The 15363-nt window shown below is 42.8% G+C and overlaps 1 protein-coding gene across 1 annotated transcript; it reads left to right on the top strand.

Moving 5' to 3' along the window:
• Nucleotides 1-633: 633 nt before the first annotated feature.
• Nucleotides 634-14098, top strand: dcp1b (decapping mRNA 1B). The gene is made up of 11 exons (XM_070991726.1): nt 634-1030; nt 1585-1625; nt 1856-1983; nt 8736-8802; nt 9125-9320; nt 9488-9586; nt 9764-10637; nt 10814-10864; nt 10996-11213; nt 11310-11522; nt 11662-14098. Exons 1-11 carry the CDS (start codon nt 872-874, stop codon nt 11737-11739), a joined length of 2124 nt encoding a protein of 707 aa, XP_070847827.1. The 5' UTR covers nt 634-871; the 3' UTR covers nt 11740-14098.
• Nucleotides 14099-15363: the final 1265 nt, after the last annotated feature.

The following is a 15363-nucleotide window of genomic DNA, read 5'->3' as shown; positions in this document are numbered from 1 at the left end:
GAGGAGGGACGGTTGTGTATTATCCGTCCTTGTCATGCCCCCTAGTGCATTGAATGGGAAATGTAACCGTGGGCTGGGAGACATCAGTCAGCATCAGTGTTTATGTCGCCCGACAACATATACAGAGACAAAACACAAAAGAGAAACAGTCGCTGTTTACTTATAGGGAGAAGTGACAGAGACTGAAGTTAAAACAAAATCAAACTTGATAGCTTTCTTTCCTTAGAATACTGAGAGATCCATAAAAATGTGTTAAATACACACAGGGTGTTCCAACACATATATAGCACTAATATAGAGAGGATTGTAGCACATATACCCTTTCAAATGCAAAGATAATGCAGAAATAATAACACATTGCACAAACAGCCAACTGAAAATGAAACCAATCATCCTGATGTAAGTACTGGTTTAATTTAAAGTGAAAAGTACATTTAAATTAAATTACACACCTAATGGTACACAGTCTTGTTTCTCCTGACATTATCGCTGATTCTTACATTAACATTGACTGTTTTAAGAAAATAATATTGGGAAAAAATCCCTGCAGTTGACAGCAGTAACGCGATCGATTTTTACGTGTCGATTGATAAGGCTGAACTCGCCAAGACTGTTGCGCAACTACTCATGTCTGGTTGTTTACAATCTCTCTGACTAAACATGGCCGTTGACAAACTCACTCATGGCAGTTAGAGCTCGATAACTCCTGAATTTTTTTAATTCACAAGTATTAATTTGCCAAACGTGCAACTGTGTAAACACGGGTTTAATTGTCTTTTTTAATCTTGTGGCTGGTTTGGTTTTTAACTCATCTTCTGTGAGTCGTTAGCCGCTGAAGCTAGGTAGCGAGCTAACTTATCCATAGGGAACAATGACAGCGACTTCTGCAGGTAACGGCAGCTTCCTCCCCGCTAAAGGACTGGACATAAGTCTGGCTGCTCTGCAGCGACAAGACCCCTACATCAACAACATTGTGGACGTGGCCAGCCAAGTCGCTCTGTATACTTATAACAACAGGGCAAATGAGTGGGTAAGCCGGAACTTTGATTAAGGTTATGCTAACTTAGCTTAGCTTCGCTATCCTGCCCGGTAGGCGCGCTTTGTCACTGACTCAGATTTATCCCAAAAAAAGTTAGTACTGTTAACCTCCGCTATGGTCATTTAGGGTCTGATCAGTTATTTTCTCCAAAATTGAACATGGTTAATTCCCTATTACCTGATCGCGTGGAATATTGTTCCAGTAAGTTAAATGATAACGTACTGAGAGATAAACGTTGCCCCCTAGCAACACATACGTAACGTTATTTTCGTGAAACTGTTCTCTCCCTGCGTTCCTTAGAAGACTGTCTTGTGAAATCCAGCTGCTTGATCGTGTACCTAATTGTTTTGTTTTTGTTTTTGTTTTTGTTTTGCAAGCTTTGCTACTCGAAAATATGTGATTTTGCGTGTCTCAGTGACGAGTTTAACCTTTAGCAAGATCCATAGCAGACTGCCACAATGGTAATCCATAGAGAGATTCAGTCAACCAGTTATATCAATTACATTAATTTGCTTTCTTCTGTGTGTGTGTGTGTGCGTGTTTAGGAGAAGACTGAGGTGGAAGGCACCCTCTTTATCTACACAAGGTAAATGAAGTGGATGCTGACATATTGGAGTTACAGTATTTTGTACATACTTGTTCAGAATGACTTTAAAGCTGTATAACCGAGACCAATAGACACTGCTGACCCTGAAATTGTCAGCTTTATAAATATTATCCAGCTCAACTGTTTATGTGTAATATATCATGATTTGAAGTACTTCTTGTTTCAAGTTGTAATTGACTAATTTTTTCATGTGTTTCTGTATATTTCAGACTGGCATCTCCGAGGCATGGTTTTACCATCATGAACAGACTCAGTATGGAGAACTTGACAGAGCCAATCACCAAAGACCTGGACTTCCAGCTCCAGCACCCCTTCCTGCTTTACCGCAATGCGAGACGTAAGCAGAAAGACACACAGAATACACACACAGATGCATTTCTTATGTCTGCCTGTTGATTATTGGTCTGACACATTTTTGACATATTTACACCTGCTGAGCACAGAAAATCCACAGACACCTGTAGTGTAGTTTTAAACCCATTGCAATTTTTTTTAGTGTGATATTTATTGCAGTAAATCATACTCATCAGGGCCAGAGTGATATGTGATAGCTCACAGTATGCTGAACATTGTCTAAAATGCAGAAAATCCTTATTACCTAATAGGAGTTAGTGAGGGTTGCAGGAGTATACCGGTTTCACAGTATACTGTAGTATGAAAATTGATGGTTATAGCACTATGTACATTTCCTTATCTATGGTGTTGAATTCTGCTGTATTAGTGGTAATCAACAAAAAATATTTAAAGGTTCATGTCTGTTAGGACATAATATTTTGTGAAATTATAATAAAGCGTTTGTTCAACCAAAACAAAACTGTTTGTTTTCATTCCTTTAAGGATTGTTGTAAGTGGAGTTATTAGTATGATTATTATTATTAGTAGTAGTAGTGTTATTAGTATTATTATTATGGAATACTTAATACTGTGAAACCATGATATTTTCTGATACGGTTATCATACTGTGATAATCTCATACTGTTGCAACCCTAGTCAGTTACAAACCAAGGGACAAACTTATTGAAAGTCGGAGACAACCAGGGAAAGAGAAGAAACAAGACATAGGCCGAGAGATAAACAGTTTAACCAGAAAACAGATGATCAAAAGAACAAATATCAAACAGAGAGCCTGGAGACTTTAGCATACTGCTCCCCTGTGTATACAAAGAGATAGATTGTGAGAAGGACATCATTGAAATAGACAAAAAGGCTAGAATTGTGCTTCTCAGTTGTTATTTTTTGCGTCTGATTCAAAACGCTGTAAGCTATGCCCATTGGATTGTGTGTTATTTGCTTTAGAATCCACATGAGACCGTATTTTTGTGACTTTCAAGACCCGTTAGCAATGTGATCATATCACACTGAAAAAGAAGAGGTGTATCTGTAGCCGCAGGGAGGAAGTCAGGTAAAAGTTGATCGATTTGATAGAGTGACCAAAGCCTGTAGCCCGCTGTTCATTTGGATGGGAAACATTAGCTCCATATAAGGAGCTGAGGTATTGTGGTGACTCCGCTTCTATCAGCCTGTCTCTCTTGGAGACCTGCATCTGGCTCGCACACACAGGCATGCACACACACACACAAACACGTTGGAGAGCGTGCCTGTGGGAGAAGAGCCTGACAGCACTACAAACCAGCCAGCTGAGATTAGATACACCACAACAGTCACTGATAATATAAACACACACTCACTCAGGAATCGCTGACACACACAGACCTCCCTCCGCCTGCCTGTCAGGGTCTCACACTCTCCATCAGGCTCAGTAAGAGGCAGGTGGAATGCTTGTGTTTAGATACCAGTGGATTCCTTACGCTTGCTTTGATCCCCTTACTGTGGTACTTCATTAGCCTTACTGACACTACGACATATCCATTATTAAACATCCTGAAGGCTCGTTGAAATAATGTGTATGTGTTTGTGACCTCTGCACACCTTTTACATCATGTTCAAATGCACTCAGGACCCATTAAAGCTGATCTGTGATAGTACTGGCCTATTGCAAGTGAATGGCTAACTCCTTCTTGGAAAGGAAAGACATTTAAAAACACATAAATCCAGTGATCACAGCTCAGTTCCTGACTATTTCCTCTGATAAAAGGAAATATGGGCAGCAGCTCTGTGAGTTTAAGAGTGAGTGGGTACATAGCAAACCTAATGGTCAGTGGCTCCAGCTGATTACACTGATTGGAGCCAGATAATAAAGCACCAAATAAGGCGAGATGCAGCGTGGTTATAATCAAAATGATATTTATCACCCTAGCTGCTGTGATTCACGATGATTACATGCAGGTATGTGACGAAGGTGGAGCCAGATTCAACTAAAACAGCGCCTCAGATGCTCTGAGAGACATCAAAATGTCAAGCCTCCCAAGTTCAGTATGAGAAAGTCAACAATCACTGAGCGTTTAACGGATGACGGCATGTGTAGGGTGGAGGGATCTCTTCCAGAAAACTGCATAAACAGGAACACATCTCAGCTCAAAAAAAGATGCTTTTTCACTGGCTAACATCTGATCTGTAGGACTGTTTAGGCCCCAGGCTGCTGGTAATGCCGCCCGTCCCCCTGTGCCGTGACCTCTGTCTGCAAGAGTCGTGGAATCTTATCGTTAGACAAACATGTAGCTCTCAGCGCTGCCGTTACTTCCTGGAATGGCAGTTGGCACAAAGTGGCACCCCGGGCTAAAAATAACGTGGAGATATACTACAGAACAGGGCAAGATTGAAGGAAGAGAATTTTAGTCTGAGCGAGTCATTATTTCTCTGGCAAATGTTCCAGTGTGGAGGGACCGATAGAAGGCTTTTTACATTCCTTCCTATGAGCACCTACAGTTCCAAGCAGAGCTTTAGTTGCTCCATCATTTGCTACCTTGTCAGTGTTGGTGCCTTGATTTTTGGCATCTGTTCCTCCAGATCCTAACCACACTTAAAAAGATTTAGGCCACAGTAGTTGAAGTGCCATTCACCCATCTGGTGCAGATTTTGGATTGTACTGCATCGTGTTTGAGAGCTCTATACTCATGTTGTAAGAACCTCTAATGAAGCAGAGGCCAAAGATGTTGGAACACTTTATTTAAATTGTTTTTTATTTATCAAAGAGCTGAAACTCATTGTTGAAAAATGCGATACTTAATGACAAGGCAAGTATTAATGTTATTAGAATAAATGCCAAACATTAACTAGTTTCAGTTCCTCTTTGTCTCATGTGAAATGCATTTATTTATTTATGGAATTATCTTTCTGTTCTGGTCTGTTGGCTGAACAAAATGAGCAATTTGAAGACGTCACCTTGACTTTTAGAAAAGCGTGATGGCCTTTTTCTGGCTTTCTTTTAGACCAAATGATTAACTTAATTAACACTTAAAGTGGAAAATAATCAGCAGATTGATGGATGGTGATAGTAATTGTCATTTGCAGCCTTAATTGGTTGCATTATCAGCCCTTACATTTAATACTGTTGTGGATCTGAGCTTAAATGTTGTATGCACTGCAGCCCAGTAGCCACATGTGCTGGATGAAGCTAACACTAGCACTCCACCTAACATGGCGCTCTGTATATAGGGTGTGCTTACCTCCAGGTCGGATGTATGTATAACCCAGGTCTCTCTCTGACACCAGCAGACCTTTAAATCTGACCTCAGGTTCTTCCTCCAGTCTCTCATGTTTAGGTTTCCTCTGGAACAGGCCTCTCAGCATGGCTCCACTGGTCTCTCAGTAGTCTTTAGTAATTGCTTCTTTGAATCTCTCACAACTCGCAGTTGCTCAGATTACACCTTAAGTTGCAGCTCCAGTAATTCCTTATTTTGCAAAAGGTTCAATGACGTTGATGCAACACCTCCTCTCATAAGATGATTCTTCTTCAGGAGTAAAGGATGCACTGATGTGCAGGGCAGCACTGTGGAAATGTGCCTTTAGTCAGGTTAGGCGGTGCACATGCAGCTGTCACGGCAGTTGTGTGAAAGCCAAAAGAGTAACTTGAAAGTACCTGAAGTTCAGCCTCAGGAGGAAGACTTCAAGGTGTAGCACTGGCGCTAATGTCTTCTTAGTTGAGAGTTTCAGTAACTTTTAATCTCAATATTTACTCCTCCTCCAATGTCATGAATTCCATTCCTACAAACAAAGGAAGTGATGGTACTCAGCAGTGATGGTACTCTCTCTGAGAAATTCCAAGAATGGATGTGTGTAACTGCAAGAACACCTACCCCAGACAAACTTCCAGCAAACTAAATTTAGGCTCAAAGAATATCAGCGCTGTTCCTCATGACTGGTTCTCCCAACAAGGCTGATCACATACTACAGCAGAAGCAGACCTAAATTATCTTTGACAACACTTCAGATATGTTTGTATTTCTAATTATACTGAAGTTAAACAAAACATAAAAAGTATTCTTTGAGGCATCCCAGTAGTGCAGTTTAAGCATCTAAACCTCCTGGAGAATGATGCTGTGCAAGTCAAAACATATCGTATGTAACTAAAAGCAGTGCCAAATAGTTAGAATGACAGACTCAAAAAAAAAGTCTAAAAATGTCTTTTTATGCATCCAAGTCCCACCGGAGTCCCGCCAAAGCGTTACGGTCGCTCCGCAGCAGATGTCACATGTGCGCCATGGCTCACTGTTTGGCTGGTCTGTTGTGGTCACAGAGGGTTTGAAAGGACCACACAGCTTTAGTCCTGGATCACTGACAAACTTCAGTGGAGTGAGTGTTGCCAAAGTTTCCAACGCTCCTTCACACTGTAAAGGGATGCTTTCTCAGTTAGTGACCCCTCCAAATCGGGATCTCACACTTTGGTCCTCCTTCTGTTGAGGTTTCAGCCCGTGTGGCCCTCCAGTTGGCTCGGTTGGGATCTCTGCTTCACTTAATCAGTTCATGTGTCCCTCTGCCTCTCTGCCCGTCTCTCTCTCAGCCTGGTGTTGACTGGAACCCCCTGTCTCTCTCACGTTCCCCCTGAAAGCTTAAACTTGTGGCCACTGCCACTTTTTTGCTGGTGCTACTGGTTGTAGTCCTCCTCCCACTCTCTCACTTTCTCTCTCTCTCTCTCTCTCTCTCTCTCTCTCTCTCTCTCTCTCTCTCTCTCTCTCTCTCTTTCTCTCTCTCTCTCTCTCTCTCTCTCTCTCTCCCTGTTGCTCTCTCTCTCTCTCTGAGGGGTTTTCTGTCTTGTTGATGTTTAGACATTTAGTACGTCAGGGCAGCTAAAATCTTGTGCGAGATTCTCCATTATGAAACTCTTTCTAGCTTCCCTTTCTTCTCCTGTCTTTCTCTTTTTGTGGGGGCGAGTCTTGTATCTGTGGCACCTCAGCTTCTCGTCCCGCTCTCTGCGTCGTCCCATCAACTCACTTCAGTTCAACATGTTTTCATTCACTCACAAAGCTCAGCCGCTGTTTCCCGACAGCTCGCGGAACTAGATCGTTCCCCCCTTGATGGACTTGCTGATAATCTCCTCTCTAACACACCTCACTTCTTCCTATTTTATATCCATCTCGCTCATTTTTTCTCAATTTTCCAGCTCTCTGCCTTTGACTGCGTGTCTCTCTGTCAAACAGTCTCATCCCCAGTGAGCACTAAGTGGCTCTGGCTCCAGCAGACAGTCTCCCACTGCAGTTTCTTATTTGGTACAGGGCTGATTTTCCCAGGCTCAACTGAACTCTGTGTGTGTGCCTCTGCCTCTCCCTCTCTGTCTGCTCCCCTCATCCATACTGACCTCAGTGGCTTGTCCAGCCCCATTTGTAGCCAAGTGTATTTTTGTGCATGCCTGTCTGTGTGGGAATGTGTGTGTGTGTCTTTGATTAGACTGTGCTGGTAAATTTGTTGGCCACATACAGTAGATCCCACTCTTTGTTCTCTGTTTGTTCTATTCTGGCTGGCTTTGAATCCTTCCTCTCCAGTTCATTCATAACTGTTTATCTTTTACTCTCTCGTGTCTTTAACACTTTGCCTTGTTTCCTTTTTGGATTGGCCTTATCTTCTCTTGAGATCCACTTTAGGCAGTAAGTGTTGAGGTGTGAGACACTGTCCTGCTGTCTTGATTAGATTAAAAGAGAGGCGGTGTACATTCCAAGGGTGCAGCTTGTGATGCACAGGTAAAATAATATGAGACTCCTCTAAAGGAACAAGGTATCATACATAAAGATGCCAGTCAGGCTTTAGAGGTGAGGGAATAATCGTGTTTGGGAAAAGCAGGGAATCGTTCCCAGGGAATAGCTCAGATTCATACTGTTTCATCATAATTTGATGAGAAAGTTTATGATTTAAGAGAAGTTCTTTCTCAGCTGCTTGTGCTTAGACAGAATTTAGCTTTTGAGAAATTTGGCTTTATTGTTAAATAAGAAGAGGGATTTTGTAGAAAAGGAAACACAACTGTTTTTGTGTGTTTGGTGCCTAATTTCAGATACCTCAATGGCAATAGTATTGAAAGATTTTACACTATACCCAGAGATTCTTTTGAGAGGAAACATGAAAGAAGTTCAAGGACCGTGGGATCTGGAGGGTTTTTTTTTAGACCTTCATTGTTTTGATTTCCTAGTGATGAGTCTCCCCTCACTGAGTTGACTAAATGTGCAAGAACACTAGGACTTTCAACATGCTTTTAGGACCCAGAGCAAATGAAAATAGTAAAATGAGTCACCATGCTACCAACTTACTTACCGCTGTGTAATTCTGTGACAAATGAGTGTGAGTGTTGCCTTTTTCCTCCCTTGTTGACCATATTTATGTAGTCCAGGAGACTCCTGGGGCCCGTAATGACACTGCTGGCTTCTGTTCCCATTGGGAAATGACTCATTTTAAACCCTGGTTTTACAACCAGCAGGGCTAATAATAACGTTTTACATGTCCGTCAGGCCTGCGCTGATGTCATAGCAGCAGAGGTGTACGGCAGCATGTCTGTGCGTTCATTTGATTGTAAGGGTCAGAAGACTCATTTAGTTGTCTGCTGACCTTTTTGGCCGGCACATCTCAAAATTCAACAGCCAGTTTCATTATTTCACTGGCTAACGTGATCTTTAGTCATACTCCAGACCAGGACCTTTGTTACGTTTTTGTTTATGAAGCATGTTCAAAAGTTCACCTCTCTCTCTCTTTGCCCCTTCTCCCCAGTGGTTATCCACGGGATTTGGTTCTATGATAAGGAGGACTGTCAACGCATTGCCCAGAGGATGAAGATGTAAGTGCTTATAAAACCATAAACTCCATGTACACAGCGCATAAAGAAAACCAATTCAACCAAATTCGATTTAGTTTGCTGAACAGGAACTAGTGAGTTATGGTCCATTAGCCACTGTGGCTGAGAGAGTTTCATATCTTAGTGTGCACACAACAGAGACTGGATCTGTGTCCGGGGCTTAGAGCACACAAATGGCAAATGTAATGTGTTTGAATGAGTTAACACGTTTGTTTGAATTTATTTAAAAACATATCTTAGGTCAGAGTGCTCCAATTTAAAGCCTCGAATGGACCTGTATGAATGGACATGTATGTGTGTGTAGTCTGACCCAGCAGGAGCAGGCTCTGGCTCAGTCTCAGGGTGGGTGGTTGTCCCCAGTTGGAGCAGGAGGAGGAGGAGGAGGAGGAGGAGGAGGAGGAGGAGGAAGAGGAAGAGGAAGAGGAGGAGGAAGTGGAAGTGAAGCGAAGACAGTAGACATCATCCAGATGTTGACCAAAGCACGCACGGAGTATGACAAGGTAGGGAAACACCACAGACTGTGCAGTCTCCGGGGGGCCGAGGGATGCCAAAAAATATGTTTTATTTGATTATTTGCATTTCCTCACGCTGACCAGTAGGGGGTACAGAATCTTCTGAGAGCTCCACATTTTTTCTTTTTATCCCTCTTTCCATACGTCTCTCTCAGGGGCAGTCCACATCAGAGCCAAAGGAGATTGGTGGCAGCAGTGTTCTTTGTGGAAACCCCAACCTGATCAAACCAATACCTGTTAAACCCAATGCTCAGGTAAAACACCCACTTCCTGTTTGTTTTTGCATTCAAGACATCGCAGAGCCCCTTAGTGATAACACTTGTGATGTACAGGATAAGAACCGATCTGGTCCACAGCAAGAGAAAGGCAAGATGCCAAACAGTTAAAATCGAATGGTGCTCACACCCCTTCTTACTGTTTGTCTCATCCAGGACGGTGAAGGTGCTGAACCCAAGTCTCTCTCCCTGGCCACTCTTTTTGGCTCCCAACATCAACATCCCCACTCCTCCAAACCTGACCCAGTCTCTCCTTTGGTGGGGTCATCAGCGGGAAAAGTCACCCGCCCACCTGTAGCCCGCACGCTGACATACGAGGACACGGTGAACTCTGGCAGAAGTGTGACCTCCAAGGGAGGGAACGTGGCCATGGCTGGGTGTTCAGATAGAGGGCTCAGGGCTGTTATTGGAGGACAAACGGTCAGGGAAGATGGTGGAAATGTTGTGGGTTTGCTGCCCAGTCCCACCGCCCCCCATCAGCAGCAGCAGCAGCAGCAGCAGCAGCAGCAGCAGCAGCAGCAGCAGCAGCAGCAGCAGTATAACCAGCCTCAGCACTGCCCAGCCATCCAGAAGCTCATGCAGGGACAGAGAGGGGTCGGCGGGGTCGTAGGAGTGCTTCAGACTGTGTCTGAGTCCCCCGAGAACAGGCTGTGTGACAATGGGGTCCTGCTGGAGCATCACCACCATCACCATCTGTTCCATCATCATCATCAGCAGCAGCAGCACCACCACCATCATCAGCAGCAGCAGCAACAGCTTCAACCAGACCCAATCAAGAGACTTTTCCAAAACCAGCCACTTGCTCCCTCCTCCACCTCCTTCCCCTTCCCCTCTGCTGCTCCACTACACTGCTCCAACCATCCTCCCCTGCAGCAGAACCTTCATCTCTCATCCCGGCCCGCACTGGTGGATCCCGTGTCATGTTCACACCTGCAAGCGCAACAAAGCCAGCAGCTGTTTTTCAGCCAGTCCAATCCTCAACCAGAGGCACAGCACAACAGCCAGTCAGCTTCAGCTATGCAGGCAACAGGTGGGACATCGTTTACGCTGTCAACATGCCACCAATGAGCAGTGTGACCATGTACTGAATAAGTTTGATGCACATACTAGTCCGACAAATGTATAGATAACAAGCAACATAATGTGTAAAAGCATAAACAAGCTGTATCATTAATGAGATAACCTCCTATTTTCTTGCTTTACCAGGTTTGCTGCCATCTCAGGTGAACAATGACCAAGTCCTTCAACCTTCACAAGGTGTGATATCAGTTTCCTTCCAATATATTTAATGTCTGAGCTCCTCAGCTTGATTTCTTTTTGTAAATACGTGCTCATTCTCCATCCATTTCTCTGTTGCTGTTGTCATCCTAATCATTTTGTCCTGTCAGGTCTGTCTTCCCAGATGCCCAGTGTGGTGTCGCCTCATGAGCTCCTGCAAAAGCTCCAGCTGGTCCAACAGGAGCAAAGCCTGGCTTCCCATGATCCCCCTCGACTCTGTCCGGGACTGGCCCCTCGATTTCTGGGGCCCACTCATGGTCAAGGTGCGGGCTCAGTCCCAAACCCGACCACCGCCACTGCAGGTCAGAAGGCTGCGCTGCAGTTTCAGGTGAGCGCTGTGAACTCTGTTTGCAGTTCACTTCGACCTCTTTCTACAGGAGCGCTTTTAAGGAGCACTAATAAACATCTGCCCCTGTCTGTCCAGGTCATCTCCCCCCAACGGATACCAGCCACCGTGGCCCCCAACCTGCTCCTCTCTCCCAGTATGTTCACTCAGGCAAAGTCTAGTGGCGGGTTGACAGCGGCTGCCCAGGAGGGCTGCCCTGCCCCCTCATCCCTGTCCAGACCCCCACTGCAGGAGGAGATCAGAGTTCTGTCCAGAAGCCAGCTTCAAGCCACACTGCTGAACCTGATCCAGGTAACAGCTGATGCACTGACGCATCATCTGTCCGAGGCCTCACACTATTTATCACTGTCCATGTGTTGCTTTCTAAACAGTGCACTTCAGCTGTTGGGCACACACACACAGTATGATGATCGTTGCTTGTGTGTTTCAGACTGACGGCGCATTCCTGGACACCATCTACGAGGCCTACGTCAGCCGCTTTGCTAACGACTCCAGCAGCAAGTACTGATGACTCCTCACACCCTCTGTCTATACATACATCCTGTCCAGAGCGGCGAGGCCCATTCTTACGCTTCATATGGATGGACCACTTCCTCCTCTGAACCCCGACTCCAATCATCCGCACACGGTCACCGTATCACCTATGCACTGTACAGCCCCTTCACCCTGCTCTCTTTGTTCCAAACAAGTCTCTCTGGTTGCAACAACAAAAAACAGTTATCAAAAGTTATGTGTTTGTTTCCATATCAGAAACCTTTAGTCCTGTAACTCCTCTAAAAATACTAATTCTCTCAAGCTGAGGACCACTAATGCAGCAAAACCATGCAGACTTGACCTCACCTGTAGCGAGAAATGTAGCCTTTATTCATATTATGCTGCAGCCTCACAGGTGTTTGGATTTAGTATTAAACTGCATTTTCTTTTTTTCACCAAGTGTAGCAGAATTTTCTTTTGTTTTGTTAAAATCTGTAGTTTTTATCGGACTCAGCCGTCTGACACCAGCCAGCCTCCTGGGCTCTAGCAAACCAGTCTTCCTAGTCTGAGAACTAGCGCTGAAGGATATGCTCAAACTGACTTCACTTATAAAATGAAGTGTGAAACATGGCGAACATGTTTTTGTTTTCTGTATATTTGGAAAAGTAAGTGTTTAAATGTGATCAGAATTTACAATTCTTCTAAATTAAGTTTTTGCTAGTTTGCTTTCGAAAGGGATTTTAAGTATATTTTATCATCCAAATTCTTTTGAAGTTATTATTATTAAAGTGATACCGTGTCATTTTGATTTTTCTCATTCTTAAGCGGACTTCTTAAACCCCATTAACACCTGGTATTGAATGAGATCTGCATCCAGAAATGTCCGGATAAAGAAAAATGAGGTGTAAAAGCAACCCATACAACGTGCAGGCATCCACACAGAACATGACACTGAGACTGTCCTTCAAATGTAGAGAGCGAGGAAGCAAGAAGGCAGATAGAGACGCACATCTAATTACTGATTATACATCTATTCTGTGCCGTGAAAGCACAAAAGCTGCATTACTTAACAGAACTGCATGAAAAATGAAAGCAGTACAGGTGGGAAATGAATGACATACAGTCAGAAATAAGTGAGAATATTGAGAGCACATTAAAAAAAACACAAAGGCAAGATGGGATCTTTGTATCTGGATACAGATCCAATTTTAATACCAGGTTTAAAACAGGTGTTAATATGTGTAAAGATGCAAACTGGTGGATTTTCAGGTGTGTAGGAGAGAAAATCTTTATAACTTGTCCTTTGTTACTCTTGTTCCTCCTGTTCTGAACATCATTATCATGAGGAAGAATCCAAAATGACACGGTATGCAAAGTACTTACTTAAAGTATTAAAGAAGCTACAGGAGTTGGTTTACCTGCACTACCTCACAGAGAGCTAGTTCAGAGGTGTTCCCTGTGTTTTTATTTAGCGGCAGATGGTCACTTATGTGTTTGGACTCTTCTAAAAGTCAGATGATCCAGTCAGGATTCTTGTAAAGTCATTACTGAAAAAAGCACTGACAACATTCAGTACACAAATATGTCTTTCCTGCCAGAGCCATTACTGCTGAACAGCTACTTAACATTCTCTACCAAACAAAGCAATGTGCAGAGAGTCCCCTCAGGAATACAAAAAGCAATTTACTGATGAATGATGATGATTGCTATCAATGGCAAATCCAGTTAAATAAGTAATTGCTCGGTTGGATGGAGATTCAAGGCAACAAAAAAAGCAGCAAATGAAGTATGTTCAAAGCAAAGTAGTAGATAATATTCTAGAAAGATATATTTCCAAAACACTGTTTTGCTAAAGGTAATGCACACAATCAACCAACCAAGCTTTGCGTCGGTCAGTGCGGCAGAGAAGTCACAGTCAATAAATACGCTGAATTTTTTCAGGGTCAGGGTTTGCAGCTGGTGTTTAGCTCCCATGCTAAACTCACACACAGCCAGACTACACAGTAGCTACCAGAGAGTACACAGACAACAGCAGCAACAACAACCACACACAAGAGAATACATAGAATATTTTTTTTCCTATTTTTGTACTCAAGAAGCAAAATGTATCGTCGTCATTGTACAAGTAACCGGCATGTTACATTACAGTTAAATATACAGTAGGTGGTCGTTCATTCTTATGCAACATATCTGCAGTTATTCGTCCGATTTTGTGCTTTTAGTTTAACCGATTTCATCCATAATCCTTTTTTAAGCATTGTCATTTGAAGTAAAAGACACGTTGGAATGTCAATGGAAACATTTTTACACACGTTTTATTTTTTGTCAGGAATGTTTTGCTCTTCCTTAAACTGGAATATATTTTAACTGGATATTAAATGTTCTCAAACTGCCTCTGTTGTTGCTTACTGTCTTTGTTGTTGTTGTTGTTGTTGTTGTTGTCTCTACAGAGCTGCGTGGCTGACTGGCATTATGATTATTACTGTTATTATTATTCAAGATTGATCCAGCCTCAAGTAACACTAATCACAGCGAAGGTACGCTCGTTATCGCTTTAATGTCACATAATTGCCGCAATCAATGGCGTAACATAATGTCTACAGTGATTAATCAAGTGTTTTTTACACACCCAGCAGTATTGAGAGACCTTGCCCAATTAAGTGTAATAGACTTTATACAACATAAGTTTTTTCCAATATTAAACGCTGTGCTTGTCGTGCGCCACTGAGCACACAGCACAAGCCAATAAAGCAGAGCTGCTGGCACAAAGGTGTTAATCTGACTGAGCAGAGGAGTCTAATTTGTACAAGGACGGAAGAGGAGAGAGCAGGCGACCCAGCAGCCTTTACGCTCAGGAGGCATCTTGTACCCACACAGCCAGAAAAATGGACATGCGGTGAGATTTTTTAAAAACTCCTTTTTTACTTTTAACCTCAGCTTTTAAGCTAATGTGGGTGTGGGTCCTTAAAGTGCTCCAAAAAAGGAAAATTGAACTGTTCCAGTGAAAAATAGTCAAACTCTATCCACTGATGAAGATTGTGTGACATGATCAAAAGTGCCAGAAAAGGGGAAGAAGTTTCGAGATTTTCAATGTGTTTGTGAATTATGTTGTCATTATTTTGTCATCACAGTCGTCTTGTATAAATTTGAGGTACTTGTACATTTCCTCAGAGGCAAATATTGGACTTTTCAGATTACAATTCTTCATACCCTTCCTGTCCAGTGAAAATCACGTATCTCCAAATTTGGTGATTTTTAATGCTCCTGATAAACTGAAGGACAACGTGTGCCTTCACGGGTTGAGAAGATACTTCTTAAACTAAATAAACTATTTAAAACCCTCTTGGATTTGCTGGAAAAGGCATCATCACAAAGCTGAAAACAGGATGTTTCTCTGAGCTCATGAAAAGTTGACTTTTTATCAAGACAAACATAGCCAAAAAAAACTAGCCAACAGTATATAAAGAAGATAAAATAAGCTCAACCTTAAACATCGACAGCAGTAATATTAATCCAAACACATCAGATGTAATAATTAAACACTGACAGGGAGCATTTTACTGCACAGTGGGTACTTTTACTTCTCATACTTTGAGTACATTTTGCTGATAATACATCACAGACACTGTATGTCGTTTTGGTGAGAATCAATTCAAGG

Source organism: Chaetodon trifascialis, chromosome 22 (genome assembly GCF_039877785.1).
Source record: "Chaetodon trifascialis isolate fChaTrf1 chromosome 22, fChaTrf1.hap1, whole genome shotgun sequence".
NCBI classification, from domain to species: Eukaryota; Metazoa; Chordata; class Actinopteri; order Chaetodontiformes; family Chaetodontidae; genus Chaetodon; species Chaetodon trifascialis.
This window is presented reverse-complemented; position numbering and strand designations above follow the sequence as displayed.

What these genes read in the sequence shown, in the direction of transcription:
- dcp1b (XM_070991726.1), top strand. Translation starts at nt 872, where the DNA reads ATGACAGCGACTTCTGCAGGTAACGGCAGCTTCCTCCCCGCTAAAGGA. An exon ending in CACGCACGGAGTATGACAAG is followed by an intron (nt 9,321 to 9,487) that starts GTAGGGAAACAC and finishes CGTCTCTCTCAG; the next exon opens with GGGCAGTCCACATCAGAGCC. An exon ending in CACTGCTGAACCTGATCCAG is followed by an intron (nt 11,523 to 11,661) that starts GTAACAGCTGAT and finishes TGTGTGTTTCAG; the next exon opens with ACTGACGGCGCATTCCTGGA.